At 46.8% G+C, this 16,553-nt stretch overlaps 1 protein-coding gene across 2 annotated transcripts in view; it reads left to right on the top strand.

Moving 5' to 3' along the window:
* LOC117521064 (ATP-dependent 6-phosphofructokinase, platelet type-like) overlaps nt 1-16,553 on the top strand; it is a 93,962-nt gene that overhangs the window by 50,643 nt on the left and 26,766 nt on the right. For both annotated transcript variants that reach the window (XM_034182381.1, XM_034182382.1), the window contains exons 12-13: nt 1,888-1,957; nt 15,260-15,406. In XM_034182381.1, coding sequence (XP_034038272.1) covers nt 1,888-1,957; nt 15,260-15,406 — 217 coding nt within the window. The remainder of the gene's footprint in view (nt 1-1,887; nt 1,958-15,259; nt 15,407-16,553) is intronic.

The following is a 16,553-nucleotide window of genomic DNA, read 5'->3' as shown; positions in this document are numbered from 1 at the left end:
AAGGGGAAATTTCACAGTTATCTTTACAATGAAAGTGTGTTAAGAAATTTGTTCTAGTAGTCTATGATGACTTTTTCACCTTTTTTCAGCATCATTATATGCAAATATTGCCGTTTTGTGCTTGTCCCACACCCAGACTTTTGATCTTCAATGATAAAAATGAATGGTAAAGAAACGTTTTTTCTAATGTTTTAAAATATCAAAACATAATTGGGGTATTCAATGTCATACAACTGTTGTGATTTTTTTTTTAAACAAAATGTAGTTGTCCCACACTATTGCCGTAATTTCCACCACAACATTGTAATGTCCCCAAACAGTTTGTATGAAAGATTGTTTGGGTAGTTTCTATGGAGATAAACAGTGACATCAGAGCACATGTATATAGCGCCAAATCACAACAAACAGTTGCCCGAAGGCGCTTTATATTGTAAGGCAATGGTGTGGTGGAAATTACAATTACAAGGCCAATAGTGCCCGTAGTTAAAGAATCACCCCTATATATTCCACAGCATTGCAGTGATATGACATTATATCACCTTTTATCATCTTTCACCTCATTCTCATGAATGTCACAAATTGCTGTATGGAAATTAATGATGACAACATACACACAATGCAGCACAACTTACTACATCTTAACTAAAGTGACATGAAATATACAATGACATGGCTACATGGAAACACTTCATCAACCTCGTGTCCCATTACAGATTTTTTTGTTTTATGTCAGACTGTACAGTTTCTGGGTCAAACAAAAAAAACCTGAAACCCAATTGGGGCCTGAAATTTTGTGTAATTTATGGAAAAAGTAGTGTTGTATAACACTGTGAGCAATTGCCATTCATTCATAGGTGCATAGGCATAGGGTGAGGTGATGGTCTAGTGGATAAGCGTAGGGCTTGAGACCAGAGGATCCTCGGTTCAAATCCCAGCCTGACCGGAAAATCACTAATGGACCTTGGGCAAGGTCCTTAATCCCCTAGTTGCTCCCGGTGTGTTGTGAGACCTTGTATGGCAGCACCCTAACATCGGGGTGAATGTGAGGCATTATATCTGATGCAGATAGAAAAGAGCTATGTAAATGCAGTCCATTTACCATTCATCCATCCATTCATTTTGGGTCATGGCAGCAGCAGTGCAAGCACCTCATCCCACACTTCCCCAAGTTCTCAAACTCTTCCTGGGATATTCTGAGGTGTTTCCAGACCAGCTAGGAAATATAACCATTATCAATAATCAAACACTTCTAAGACTCAAGTTTGGAAAGGAATTTGGTTTTACATAGGGTCTAAGATGACATTTCCTGTGACATTTCCTGTGAGCAATTGGGAAAGATTTAATCATGTTCAAAGAATATGTGACGCTGGAATAAATTGTGAGTAATTGGATTTAATTGGTGCAAATTTTGGGTAATAAGTTAGTGGATCAATGAAGATTCTTAAATGTAACATTTTGTTGTATTCTATGTTTTCTTGGGCGCCATCTGTTGCACAGTTCTGAATATGGCGAGGGGCTAAATCTAATCTAAACTCTAGATCCTAATTCCGGCTGGAGCTCTAATCCCAAACACAGTCGTAATCCTAAACCTTTTTTGAGGAAGATGGAAAATAACTTTGCCGGCGGTATGTGACTTGTTTCCCGCCGCGGCTCCTTGGCTCAGCCTGGCACAGTACCGCCGCACAGCGCTGCATGACAGATGGCGCCCAACAGTTTAATGTTATTATCAGTTGAATGTTTTGGGTTTTATGCAGTTGGTCAGAAAAAGATGTCACTGTTTCCTGTGATTTCTAGACATTTTCTAGATTACCTGATAAATTGAGTAGAAAACCAATTGATAATTGCTGTGCTTATTAACTTTTTTTTTTAACCACATGCTATCGGCAGGAGCTTTGAAAATAATCTGACCACCTACCAACTTCTCTCCTTCCGGAAACTGGACTCTGAACTTCCAAATGTAAGTACCTTAAATCAGATTAAAAAAAAAAAATTCTGCTGTCGTGTGTTTTTCATCAGAGTGTCTTATATTTGTTTGTTAGCAAAGGTACGTTGTGGGCGCTGCGTGTTGTGAAAGTGTCGTGACACGGACCCACAACAGGGGGCGTTAATGAACGGACAATGGATAAGCCAAAAGTAACAATTTAATGTTGTGAATTGCACAACGACGTACAGACAATAACAATATGGTGACTGTCAATCATACACCAGGTGACGTGTGGGCAGGCTCGACGATAGAAGACGCCTGGTGAGAGAAGAGCCGGATCCCACACAGCTTCCACTGCCAACGGAGCTGAAGAACACCGGAGCCGCCAAGCCCTGCGCCCCAGGTGGCCGCTGTCTTCAGCAGTCAGACCCGGTACTGCTGGCAGAGAACAGAGACAGTCCTGATGAGTGTGAGGTCGCACACTCAGTAATCCCACAGTCTGTACACAATTAGGAGGGAGAACCTCCACCTCCAGCAACAATTTCACCCGTGCAGCTCCTGTTGGTCTCTTTCCTGGATGGAGTGAGAGGCGAAGAACGTCGTCCTCTCACTGTCCGCCAATCCAGCCTCCGACAGAGTCCACAGGAACACGGCTGCACACAGAACAATGTCTTGGACAACAATAATCACAGTAGAGAAGATTACCTGAATGGTAGCTGATTTCTCGGCGAGGAGGTGGAGTTGCAGTCCGGCCTTTATGGAGATGGTGATGAGTTGGCTGAGTGACAGCTGGTGCTGATGAAGAGTGACAGCTGTCACTCCCAGTGGCTCCGGTGCCCTCTCGTGCTTGAAGCCCGCACTCCAAGCAGGGCGCCATCTGGTGGTGGTGGGCCAGCAGTACCTCCTCTTCAGCGGCCCACACAACAGGACCCCCCCCTCAACGGGCGTCTCCTGGCACCTGACCAGGCTTGTCCGGGTGCCGCCAGTAGAAATCGGCCAGGAGGGCTGGGTCCAGGATGAAGCTCCTCTTCACCCAGGAGCGTTCTTCGGGTCCATACCCCCTCCCAGTCCACCAAATACTGGAACCCCCGGCCCTTTCAACAGACATCCAGGAGCCTGCGCACGGTCCAGGCAGGCTCTCCATCTATGATCCGGGCAGGAGGCGGCGCCGGTCCAGGGGTGCAGAGAGTCGACGTGTGGTAGGGTTTGATCCTTGAGGTATGGAACACTGGATGAATCCGCAGTGAAGCTGGTAGCTGCAGCTTCACTGCGGCCGGACTGAAGACTTTGGTTATGGCAAAAGGTCCTATGTGCCTGTCTTTGAGCTTCTGGGATTCCACCTGCAGGGGGATGTCCTTTGTGGATAGCCAAACCTCCTGCCCGGGCTGGTATGCAGGGGCCGGGGAACGCCGGTGGTCTGCATGGGCCTTAGCCCTCGTCCGGGCTCTGAGCAGGGCAGAGCGGGCGGTACGCCACACCCGACGGCACTTCCTCAGATGGGCCTGGACCGAGGGCACCCCGACCTCTCCCTCCACTAGCGGAAACAATGGGGGCTGGTACCCCAAACACACCTCAAACGGGGAGAGGCCGGTGGCAGATGAAACTTGGCTATTATGAGCGTACTTGATCCAGGCCAGATGGTCACTCCAGGCCGTCGGGTGCGCGGAGGTCACGCAGCGGAGGGCCTGCTCCAGTTCCTGGTTCGTCTGCTCTGCCTGCCCGTTCGTCTGGGGGTGGTACCCAGACGAGAGACTGACGGTGGCCCCCAGTTCCCTGCAGAAACTCCTCCAGACCTGGGAGGAGAACTGAGGACCACGATCCGAGACAATGTCTGATGGAATCCCATGCAGACGCACGACGTGGTGGACCAGGAGGTCTGCAGTCTCCTGGGCCGTCGGGAGCTTCGGGAGGGCCACGAAGTGGGCCGCCTTGGAGAACCGGTCCACTATCGTTAAGATGGTGGTGTTGCCCTGGGACGGCGGGAGGCCCGTGACAAAGTCCAGGCCAATATGAGACCAGGGGCGACGAGGCACGGGCAGAGGCTGGAGGAGGCCTTGGGCCTTGTGGTGGTCGGCTTTGCCCCTGGCACAGGTGGTGCAGGCCTGGACATACTCCCGGACGTCGGCTTCCATAGACCCCTGGATGACAGGAGAGCTTGGAACCGTGACAGAAGTCAAGGACCGCAGCCCTGGCCTCTGGTGGGACGTACAACTTGTCCTTCGGACCTGTCCCCGGGTCCGGGCTCTGTGTCAGGGCCTCCCGGACGGTCTTCTCCACGTCCCAGGTAAGGGTGGCCACGACAGTGGACTCGGGGATGATGGTGTCAGGGGGGTCTGACGGCTCGGTCTTGACCTCCTCTTCATGCACCCGGGACAGGGCGTCAGACTGTTGGTTCTTTGTCCCGGGGCGGTAGGTGATCTGGAAGTCAAAACGCCCGAAGAACAGCGACCAGCGGGCTTGCCTGGGGTTCAGACGCTTCGCGGTCCGGATGTACTCCAGGTTCCGATGGTCCGTAAAAACCGTAAATGGTACCGATGCTCTGTCCAACAGGTGTCTCCACTCCTCAAGAGCCTCCTTCACCGCAAGAAGTTCCCGATTGCCGACGTCATAGTTCCGTTCAGCTGGGGTCAACCTGCGGGAAAAGTAGGCACATGGATGGAGAACCTTGTCGGACTCCTCGCTCTGGGACAGCATGGCTCCTATCCCTGAGTCAGAGGCATCCACTTCAACAACCAACTGGCGCTTGGGATCGGGCTGCACCAGAACCGGTGCAGTCGATAACCGGCGTTTCAACTCCCTAAACGCGGCTTTGCACCGATCCGACCAGGTGAAGGGGACTTTTGTGGAGGTCAGGGCTGTCAGGGGGCTAACTACCTGACTGTAGCCCTTGATGAACCTCCGGTAGAAATTTGCAAAACCGAGGAACTGTTGTAGTTTCCTACGGTTCGTTGGTTGGGGCCAATTTCTCACCGCCGCAACCTTGGCCGGATCAGGGGCGACGGAGTTGGAGGAGATTATGAACCCCAGGAAAGACAAAGAAGTGCGGTGGAACTCACACTTCTCGCCCTTCACAAACAGCCGGTTCTCCAACAACCGCTGTAGGACCTGACGTACATGCTTGACATGGGTCTCAGGATCCGGAGAAAAGATGAGTATAGCGTCTAGATATACGAAGACAAACCGATGCAGGAAGTCCCGCAAGACGTCATTAACCAATGCTTGGAACGTCGTGGGCGCATTGTTGAGGCCGAACGGCATGACCAGGTACTCAAAGTGACCTAACGTGGTGTTAAATGCCGTCTTCCACTCGTCTCCCTCCCGGATCCGAACCAGGTGATAAGCATTCCTAAGATCCAATTTCGTGAAAATTTGGGCTCCATGCAGGGGCGTGAACACTGAATCCAACAGAGGTAACGGGTATCGGTTGTGAACCGTGATCTCGTTCAGCCCTCTGTAATCAATGCATGGACGGAGTCCGCCGTCCTCCTTGCCCACAAAAAAGAAACCAGCACCCATTGGGGAGGTGGAGTTCCGGATCAACCCGGCAGCTAACGAGTCCCGGATGTAGGTCTCCATTGATTCGCGTTCCGGACGTGAGAGGTTGTACAGCCTGCTGGACGGGTACTCAGCGCCCGGTATCAAATCAATGGCACAATCGTATGGACGGTGCGGGGGCAGCGTGAGTGCCAGATCCCCACTCAGGATCGTGACTGGGATTTGTGCAGATTGTCGGGGTTTCCCCACGTGGGTGTTGTTACCCACCCTTAGCCCAGTCTCTAAGGACGAGTGCTACTGTTTTCACCGTTTGGGGCATTCTCTCTATGTGTGCTCGGTAGAGCTGCAGAGAAAACACTCTCCACGGATCAGCCTCCTTTGTCTCTGCTCTGATCGCTTTTTGGTCCTGCTCGTTTCCATAGCAACGTCAGCAGGGGGAGCTGTCGTCACGTGGAGAGCCCTGGCAGCGGAGCGTAGGGAAGTCTGCTCCCTTTCGGACCCAGGAGGAAGAGGGACGGCTTGTGCCTGACCACGCCCTTCGTCTCGCTCCCGTCGGTGTTCTGTTAATCGGTTGTCTAACCGTATAACCAGGTCGATAAGCCCATCTAAATCCCGTGGCTCATCCTTCGCCACCAGGTGCTCCTTAAGGACCAGAGACAGTCCGTTTACAAAGGCGGCACGGAGCGCAACAGCATTCCAGCCGGCTCGTGCTGCCGCGATGCGGAAGTCGACTGCATACTTCACTGCGCTCCGACGCCCCTGCCGTATCGACAGCAGCACACTTGAAGCGGTCTCGCCTCTATGAGGGTGGTCGAACACCTGTCGGAACTCCCTCACAAACTCAGTATAAACCGTTAGGAGCCGTGAATTCTGCTCCCAAAGCGCCGTAGCCCAGGCGCGTGCCTCTCCTCGAAGCAAATTGATCACATAAGCCACCCGGCTAGCGTCTGATGCGTACATGACGGGACGCTGTGAAAAGACGAGCGAGCACTGCATCAAGAAGTCTGCGCACGTCTCCACACAGCCTCCGTACGGCTCCGGAGGGCTTATGTAAGCTTCAGGGGAAGGTGGGGGGGTTCGTTGAACGACCAGCGGAATGTCTGTTTCTGGCACACGGTCAGCAGGAGGAGGTGCTGCAGCAGCGCCCTGAGCGTGCGCTTCCACCTGGGCGGTGAGAGCCTCCATCCTACGATTGAGAACACTGCTCTGCTCGGTAACTAAGTCCAACCGAGTGGTAAAGGCGGTTAAGATGTGCTGCAGCTCACCCAACACGCCTCCTGCTGGCGCCTGTGCACCTCGCCCTTCCATTGGCTGTTCAAGCGATGGTTGACGCCCCTCGGGATCCATGACGCTGCCGAGAAATCCTGTTGTGAAAGTGTCGTGACACGGACCCACAACAGGGGGTGTTAATGAACGGACAATGGATAAGCCAAAAGTAACAATTTAATGTTGTGATTTGCACAACGACGTACAGACAATAACAATATGGTGACTGTCAATCATACACCAGGTGACGTGTGGGCAGGCTCGACGATAGACGCCTGGCGAGAGAAGAGCCGGATTCCCACACAGCTTCCACTGCCAATGGAGCTGAAGAACACCGGAGCCGCCAAGCCCTGCGTCCCAGGTGGCCGCTGTCTTCAGCAGTCAGACCCGGTACTGCTGGCAGAGAACAGAGACAGTCCTGATGAGTGTGAGGTCGCACACTCAGTAATCCCACAGTCTGTACACAATTAGGAGGGAGAACCTCCACCTCCAGCAACAATTTCACCCGTGCAGCTCCTGTTGGTCTCTTTCCTGGATGGAGTGAGAGGCGAAGAACGTCGTCCTCTCACTGTCCGCCAATCCAGCCTCCGACAGAGTCCACAGGAACACGGCTGCACACAGAACAATGTCTTGGACAACAATAATCACAGCAGAGAAGATTACCTGAATGGTAGCTGATTTCTTGGCGAGGAGGTGGAGTCGCAGTCCGGCCTTTATGGAGATGGTGATGAGTTGGCTGAGTGACAGCTGGTGCTGATGAAAAGTGACAGCTGTCACTCCCAGTGGCTCCGGCGCCCTCTCGTGCTTGAAGCCCGCACTCCAAGCAGGGCGCCATCTGGTGGTGGTGGGCCAGGAGTACCTCCTCTTCAGCGGGCCACACAACACTGCGGTCTTTTTGTGACACTAACATTTTTTCTCTCCTGAGGGAGAGGAGGAGCCAGGTGATGAAGAGCGGCATGATGTATCTGAGCAGTAAACCGGCGGCAGCTAAACGCATGTTAGCTGCCGAGGTCCTGCAGTCGTAGTTACAGAAGCTGAGAGCGGTCGTGCTCGTTATTATATTTTTATAGCCAAGACCTCAAGATAACAAAGCTTGTTTTCTCATGGTGATGGTTGGTTAAGTTATTCATAACCAGGCTGGCAGTGAAACGATGTTTTGTTCAGGTGGCACGAAGCCCAGCGCAGGCATCACTGCTCATTTTCACCTGTCACTTTTATGTGCCCAACTCGGTCAGTCATGAAACTTGTTGGCGTGTCTGTCTAAAAATGCGTTGTGTTCAGGTGCAGAGCGAGCATGCTGATATCAACGATCGCTGGAAAGGGGTGGCACCAAAGTCCACCAAGAACCCGGTCTAAAGAACAGCACTCTAAAAAGAGCACTGCAGTTCCATGTGGGTTCTCGATGCACCTATTCTGCTTGCCTGCTGGTGAAAAACAGTCTTGGTAGGGCTGCAGTGCCAATAGATTCCCTTGCCTTGTCCAGTACAGGCATTCAAGTTCACAGTCGGAAAATTACTACAATTTCACAATAATCATTTCATGTCGTTCTCAAAATCAGCAGTTTTACAGATAAAGTTAACCATTTACAGCTATATTAGGCCCCATTTCTACTTTGGAAAGGAACAGTATCAAATACAACACTCAAGTTCAAGAACATTTCACCATTTGACACCAATTACACACATAGTACACCAAACTGTACTGAACTGCCATTTTCTTCAGACAAACAGATCCTTAACAAAATAGAAAATATCACCAAATTTACACTCTTTCAAAATATGGAAAAATTCTTCAATGGACAAAGAAGCTTGAAAAACTTAAATAACTTGACTAACTAATAACACCAAAACCTTTAAATTAAATTGGTTAAAATTAATTAATAGTGTAGAGGACAAAGCAAATTAAGTTTACAAAACCACTTAATTAAATGCGTTGCTAAACTTGGGTTTGACTATAATCTTGTGTGTACTCAGTGGCTGAGTTAGAATTTCTTTAAAAAACACGCAAATTGCTATTTTAGGGTTTTGTTTTGTTTTGTTTTTAAACTGAGCAAATAATTTGTTTTAGAGTGTGGAATACTCCAAAGAATATTTCACTTCTGTGAACTGATCCTCATAACATGTGAAACAAGTGAAATCAAAATACCAGCATGGCTGCAGCTTTGAACACTGTTACAAACAGCTCCTGCCTCCCCTGTTACCATTATAACTGGTCTCCTGTCCAAATAAAGATCACAGCTTTGACCCCCTAAAACAAACAAAAAAACATCACTCATTCGTTTTATCTTAAATTTTCGTTCTCGTTTCCACACCAGGAGCAACATTCAGGAATAAATCCGAGCAGCTCGTCAGCTCACCTGATCTGAAGTGGATCCAGAGGAGTTAGTCATAATCTGGCATAAAAAAGCCAACTCAGTTATGCAGAGTACAAAAAAGAACCCAAGCATTAAAGAGTGGTGATAGGAGCGGACTTCAGTGGGTATGTTGGCGAAGGGAACAGAGGTGAAGAAGATGTCCAGGAAAGTATGAGGAGAAAGAGGTTGGCAAAAACAAACTGGGATAGTTGGAGAGATGAAGAAAGTAGACTGGAGTACTAGGAGATGCGGAGTAAGGTGAAAAGTGGCAAAAGCTAAGGAAAAGGCTGTACAAGTAGTTAAAGTTGTACAAAAAAAGACTTGCACCGACTGGCCAGACAAAGAGACAGAGTTGGAAAGGATGTGCAGCAGGTTAGTGTGGTAAAGGATGCTGATGTGAATGTGCTGACAAGCGAGGAGAGTGTGTTGCGAAGGTGGAGGGAATATTTTGAGGAACCAATGAATAAAGAAAATGAGAGTGAGAAAAGGCTGAGAGGATAAGATAAACTTTATTGATCTCACAGAGGAGAAATTCACATGTTACATCAGCTCTTAAGAAAACACACAGGGTGGGTGCAAGTAGAGGAAAATGTTCATCACACAGTGTGCAAGATAAGCAGTAATAATACTTGTAATAGTACAAGACATAAGAAATGATGTATAAATAGAGTGTGTGTGTGTGTGTGTGTGTGTGTGTGTGTGTGTGTGTGTGTGTGTGTGTATATATATATATATATATATATATATATATATATATATGTATGTATATGTATATATATATATATATGTATGTATATGTATATATATATATATGATTGATATTGAAAAGGAGATAGGGGCATCTTCTTTCCAATATGTGAAATGGAGTATAGGTGTGGTAAGGTCGTTCCTTCTTGCACTGAGGGTGCCTCAGTCTGTCACTGAATGAGCTGCTTAGCTCCACTACAGTCCGGTGCAGAGGGTGAGAGGAGTTGTTCATGATGGATTTGAGCTTGGTTAACACCCTCCTCTCAACCACCTCCTCCAGGGAGTCCAGAGGACAGCCCAGGACAGAGCTGAACTTCCTGACCAGCTTGTTCAGTCTCTTTCTCTCCCGCTCTGTGCTGCCCGGGGCCCAACAGACGACAGCATAGAGGAGAGCTGAGGCTACAACAGAGTCATTAAAGCAGATAACCCGTAAGTTGGAGAGGAAATGGCATCTCACTAATTTAGAAGATCTTCACTTAGCCTGGAAAAAGAGTCTGTTGCTCTATAAAAAAGCCCTCCGTAAAGCTAGGACATCTTACTACTCATCACTAATTGAAGAAAATAAGAACAACCCCAGGTTTCTTTTCAGCACTGTAGCCAGGCTGACAGAGTCAGAGCTCTATTGAGCCGAGTATTCCTTTAACTTTAACTAGTAATGACTTCATGACTTTCTTTGCTAATAAAATTTTAACTATTAGAGAAAAAATTACTCATAACCATCCCAAAGACGTATCGTTATCTTTGGCTGCTTTCAGTGATGCCGGTATTTGGTTAGACTCTTTCTCTCTGATTGTTCTGTCTGAGTTATTTTCATTAGTTACTTCATCCAAACCATCAACATGTCTATTAGACCCCATTCCTACCAGGCTGCTCAAGGAAGCCCTACCATTATTTAATGCTTCGATCTTAAATATGATCAATCTATCTTTATTAGTTGGCTATGTACCACAGGCTTTTAAGGTGGCAGTAATTAAACCATTACTTAAAAAGCCATCACTTAACCCAGCTATCTTAGCTATTTATAGGCCAATCTTCAACCTTCCTTTTCTCTCAAAAATTCTTGAAAGGGTAGTTGTAAAACAGCTAACTGATCATCTGCAGAGGAATGGTCTATTTGAAGAGTTTCAGTCAGGTTTTAGAATTCATCATAGTACAGAAACAGCATTAGTGAAGGTTACAAATGATCTTCTTATGGCCTCTGGACTCATCTCTGTGCTTGTTCTGTTAGACCTCAGTGCTGCTTTTGATACTGTTGACCATAAAATTTTATTACAGAGATTAGAGCATGCCATAGGTATTAAAGGCACTGCGCTGCGGTGGTGGTTTGAATCATATTTATCTAATAGATTACAATTTGTTCATGTAAATGGGGAATCTTCTTCACAGACTAAGGTTAATTATGGAGTTCCACAAGGTTCTGTGCTAGGACCAATTTTATTCACTTTATAGATGCTTCCCTTAGGCATTATTATTAGATGGCATTGCGTAAATTTTTATTGTTACGCAGATGATACCCAGCTTTATCTATCCATGAAGCCAGAGGACACACACCAATTAGCTAAACTGCAGGATTGTCTTACAGACATAAAGACATGGATGACCTCTAATTTCCTGCTTTTAAACTCAGATAAAACTGAAGTTATTGTACTTGGCCCCACAAATCTTAGAAACATGGTGTCTAACCAGATCCTTACTCTGGATGGCATTACCCTGACCTCTAGTAATACTGTGAGAAATCTTGGAGTCATTTTTGATCAGGATATGTCATTCAATGCGCATATTAAACAAATATGTAGGACTGCTTTTTTGCATTTACACAATATCTCTAAAATTAGAAAGGTCTTGTCTCAGAGTGATGCTGAAAAACTAATTCATGCATTTATTTCCTCTAGGCTGGACTATTGTAATTCATTATTATCAGGTTGTCCTAAAAGTTCCCTGAAAAGCCTTCAGTTAATTCAAAATGCTGCAGCTAGAGTACTAACGGGGACTGCATTTAATCATTAGTGATTGATCTCTGCTCCCCTCCACAGCATGTCTTTTTCCTGGTTCTCCCCCTCAGCCCCAACCAGTCCCAGCAGAAGATTGCCCCTCCCTGAGCCTGGTTCTGCTGGAGGTTTCTTCCTGTTAAAAGGGAGTTTTTGCTTCCCACTGTCGCCAAGTGCTTGCTCACAGGGGGTCGTTTTGACCGTTGGGGTTTTTACGTAATTATTGTATGGCCTTGCCTTACAATATAAAGCACCTTGGGGCAACTGTTTGTTGTGATTTGGTGCTATATAAATAAAATTCATTGATTGAATTGATTCATAATAAATGACCTCAGTAACATAACACGACGACATTAAGCAAAGTCCAAAAATTAGCTGTTGGTGTTTGAGGTGCTGCAGTCGGCTATGTAGATGCTTTGTTACATGCTGTACACACACACACACACACACACACACACACGTACACACACACACACACACACACACACACACACACACACACACACACACACACACACACACACACACACACACACACACACACACACACAATCCACCACAACCCAGGTGGGTCAGATTTCACCTGCATCTCTTGAAAAGTTGTGCAAACATGCTCCACATTACAAACACAAATAAACTGTGTGTGTGTGTGTGTGTGTGTGTGTGTGTGTGTGTGTGTGTGTGTGTGTGTGTGTGTGTGTGTGTGTGTTAAATATCAGTCTCAGTTTGAACTCAACAATACTTGGTTTGGTTGAATTTTCAGCCTTTGTTGTGACAAACGGCGAGTTTGCGCTTGTGTTGGTGCAGACGGTCTGACGACGTCCTCCAGTTTGTCTTCATAAAGAGTTACAAATGAGGGGACCACACACACACACACACACCCTTAATGTGTGGCAGGTCTTGTTCAGGATGTATTCCTCTGTTCAGTTGTATACTCTGATTTTTATGTCATTAATTTGAATTTGTTTTGTTCCCTCTCTTTTATCTTTGTGACACAAATCTAATCCTAATTTCTGACCACTGAGTTGAGGTATTTTTATTCAATGAACAAAGCTGCAGGTAAAAGTTTAGCATTTTTCATCTTTTTTGCCTCTAATTGTTGCAGAAAGTAAAAACAAAAAGTTTTTTTAAGTTTGATAACCTTATGTTTGCCACAATTTCTTCAGTGTCAAACACCATGTTTGAATATAAGGACGCTCATAAGTGCACGTGGCACCAGAGCACCCTGTACCAAAGGTCGGTGATCGATTTTGTGATCGTATCATCAGCATGTTCTGGACACTCGGGTGAAGAGAGGGACAGAGCTGTTAGCTGAGGACCATCTGGTGGTGAGTTGGATCAGAGGGTGGGGGAGGACTTTGGACAGACCTGGTAAGCTGACTCTCTTACTGTCTGAAAGATCTTCAACTCACACCTTCAGCTGTGCTTTTCTGGCATCCCTGTGGAGGTTGGGGGCATTGGACCAGAATGGGTAATGTTCAAAGCTTCTATTGCTGAAGTTTCTTCTCAGGGCCATCCAGTCTCTGTACTCATAAAGCGGTTGGGTTCTGGGCAGTAAGTTGGACTCATTTCCGGTGGAGGTTGGCCACTGGCAGGGCTGTGCCTTGTCACCAATCCTGTTTGTGACATTCATGGACATCGAGGTGTAGTCGAGGGGAGAAGGGTCTTCAGTTTGGTGGGCTCAGGGTCTCATCACTGCCTTTTGCAGATGATGTGGTCCTGTTGGTTTCATCAGCCTGTGACCTCCAACACTCACTGGATCGGTTCATAGCCAAGTGTGAAGCAGCTGGGATGAGGATCAGCACCTCTAAATCTGAGGCCATGGTTCTCAGTAGGAAACTGATGGATTGCCTACTAGGGAATGAGGTCTTGCCTCAAGTGAAGGAGTTAAAGTACCTCGAGGTCTTGCTCAAGAGTGAGGACACAATGGAGTGTGAGATTGGCCGAAGAATCGGCACAGCAGGGGCGGTATTACATTCGCTGTACCGTACTGTTCTGATGAAAAGGGAGCTGAGCCAAAAGGCGAAGCTTTCGATCTACTGGTCAGTCTTCATTCCTACTCTCACCTATGGTCATGAGGGTTGGGTCATGACTTGTTGGTACAAGCAAAATGGGCTTCCTCAGGAGGGTGGCTGATGTCTCCCTTAGAGAAAAGGTGAGAACTTCAATCATCCGTGGGGAGCTCTGAGTAGAGCTGCTGCTCCTTCACGTTGAAAGGAGCCACCTAAGGTGGTTTGGGCATCTGGTAAGGATGCCTCCCGGGCAGGTGTTCCAGGCACTTCCATCTGGGAGGAGACCACTGGGAAGACCCAGGACTAGGTGGAGAGATTATATCTCCACACTGGCCTGGGAACACCTCGGGATCCCCCAGTCAGAGGTGGTTAATTCGGTACTTTAAGGTTTCCCATAATCCCCCTGCGCTTCCCATTATGCACTGCGGAGCCAGCAGAGTTCCGCCATCTCACAGCTTATGTAAATAATGGCAAAGCAAGGATGTGGATGGTGTTCATCTAACGAGTTCGCCGGTGATTATGATGATGACATGTCTTCCAAGTTGAGAGGGTTATCTGAAGGAGGTGTAGCACCTATGATGGACTTCTGCTGTGCCCCAATGATGTCTTACTGTCCATACTTCTCGATGTGTGTTTACGCTGTGAGTGCTGAGCTCCTGGCGCCTGAACTCTGCTGAAACCGACCTCTCGCGTGAGTCACGGACCACAAGACGGCACAAGATTCACAACCGTGGCTTCTGTTTGTTCTTCTCAACAAGGGTCAGACAGAAGTCAGACTACCAGAGCAAGAATTTTAGCTGAGGAAGCTTCTGCGATTTGAAGTGAAACATCCTCGCGTCAAGCAACCCAGTCCAGTCGAAGATTCAAGCTTCTCTACAATGGAAATAGTTTCTTACTACTAGTATAAAAATTCTATTATTTTTTGTATGTCTGTGACAATATTAATCTGTGATAGTATTAAGCTGTCATTTCATGAATGAAATGGCAGCTTAATTTCTGGATTAACCAATGGACTCAACATAAATTGTTGAGAATTTTAAAATGTGTTGATGCTTTCAGCCATGAGGCGGCCTGTGGCAATCGCACACAGGAAGTGTCACACTTTGTACTCTCTCAGCTGTGTGTTGTTGTTAAGTGGTTCCCAACTTGTGGGTCTGGACCCCTGCAGAAAGTCAGAAGATGACAATTGTGTCGGAATGAAGACATTGGTTCTCTTATATAAAATATAAAATACATAATCTCTACTTTTTACTTTCTACTGTTTTTACTCTTCAGTTAGTGTGAACGTAAAGTTATCTGGAATAAAAATTAACTGATGACTCAGTTTGACTAAATTCACTGACTTAAAACAACTCAACAGGGGCCGGATGAGTCTTTGTATGGTGAAAAAGTTGGGAGCTGCTGTAACCTTAAACCTCTTTTTTTCTCTTCCTCTCTCTTTGTCTCTGTCAATGTTGTTGTTTTTTCATGCCAGAGCTCCTTTAGCGTGGCCATTCTGAACGTCGGCGCGCCGGCAGCAGGTATGAACGCTGCAGTGCGTTCAGCGGTCAGAGTGGGAATCACCAAAGGACACAAAGTGTTTGCTGTTAATGACGGCTTTGAAGGATTCTACAAGGGACAGGTCAGAGTTCATCTACACGTCTGTAGGTTTAGTACACAACACAGATCAGAGAACGTTGGGACGGTATGGAAAAGGACTTCAGTTTCATTGCAAATGGTATAAAGATATTTCATATTTTTTCTGGTCAACTTCATTTAATTTGTTCATAAACATTTCCTGTATTTAAGGTCTGTGACACATTAAAAAAAAATTGGGACTCTAAAATACTGACTACTTTGCAATGTTTCCATTTCTTCTCACAACACTTAAGAGGTTTTGGTGTTGAGGACACCAGCAGTGAAGCATTTCAGGTTTTGTTTTGTCCCGTTCTTTCTGCAAACACGTTTCAAGGTGTGCAACAGTACGGGGTTGTCGTCATCATATTTTTTGTTTCTAAATTCTCCACACATTCTAACTGGGTACAGGTCAGGACTGCAGGCAGTCCGGTCTAATCCAGTATCCATATCCTGTCCAGCCATGTCATTGTATTGTGTGTATGACAGAGGCCAGCAGGAGTTGCTGTACATGTGGTAGTCAATAGGGCTCACTCCTCCGAGAGTCAAAGGATAATCTGGCACTCAGGCCAGAGCCCCGGTGTCCACCTCCCATGCCAGAGATCGTGAGTTCATGTCCTGAGGGGAGTGAGTGGGAGGAGTCAAAACACAATGCAGACAAGAGAGCGTACAGCTGCTGCATGTGCAGAATGTGGTTTTGCGTTGTCTTGTTGAAAAATGCCCCTGGAAAAGATGGATCTTAAAGGCAGCATATGTTCTGAAATCACAGTTACACCAATGCTGGTGTCACTAAATTACATTTGCCACGGGCATTGACACAAAGCCATACCACAACAGACCCTAGCTTTTGGAATTATTGCTGAAAGCAGTCTGGATGGTCCTTTTTGTCTTTGGTTTGGAGCACGCACTGTCCATTTCTTCTAAAAAAGATCTGAAATACTGGTTTGACTGACCACAGTACATTTTTCCAGCATGTTTCCAGATGCATCTGAGCCCAGAGAAGTCGGGTCACTTCCAGACAGATATACAAGGCTTCTTTTTTGCACAGTAAAGTTTTAAGTAGTATTTGTGAATATAACTCCATATTGTAGTGACTGACAAAGGATTCCCCAAATAGTCTGCCTACGCAGTTGTATCAACTATTGATGAATGAC

This window comes from Thalassophryne amazonica, chromosome 12, assembly GCF_902500255.1.
Source record: "Thalassophryne amazonica chromosome 12, fThaAma1.1, whole genome shotgun sequence".
In the NCBI taxonomy this organism is placed as follows: Eukaryota; Metazoa; Chordata; class Actinopteri; order Batrachoidiformes; family Batrachoididae; genus Thalassophryne; species Thalassophryne amazonica.
Note: the sequence above shows the minus strand (reverse complement) of the source record. Positions and strands in the feature narration are given on the sequence as shown.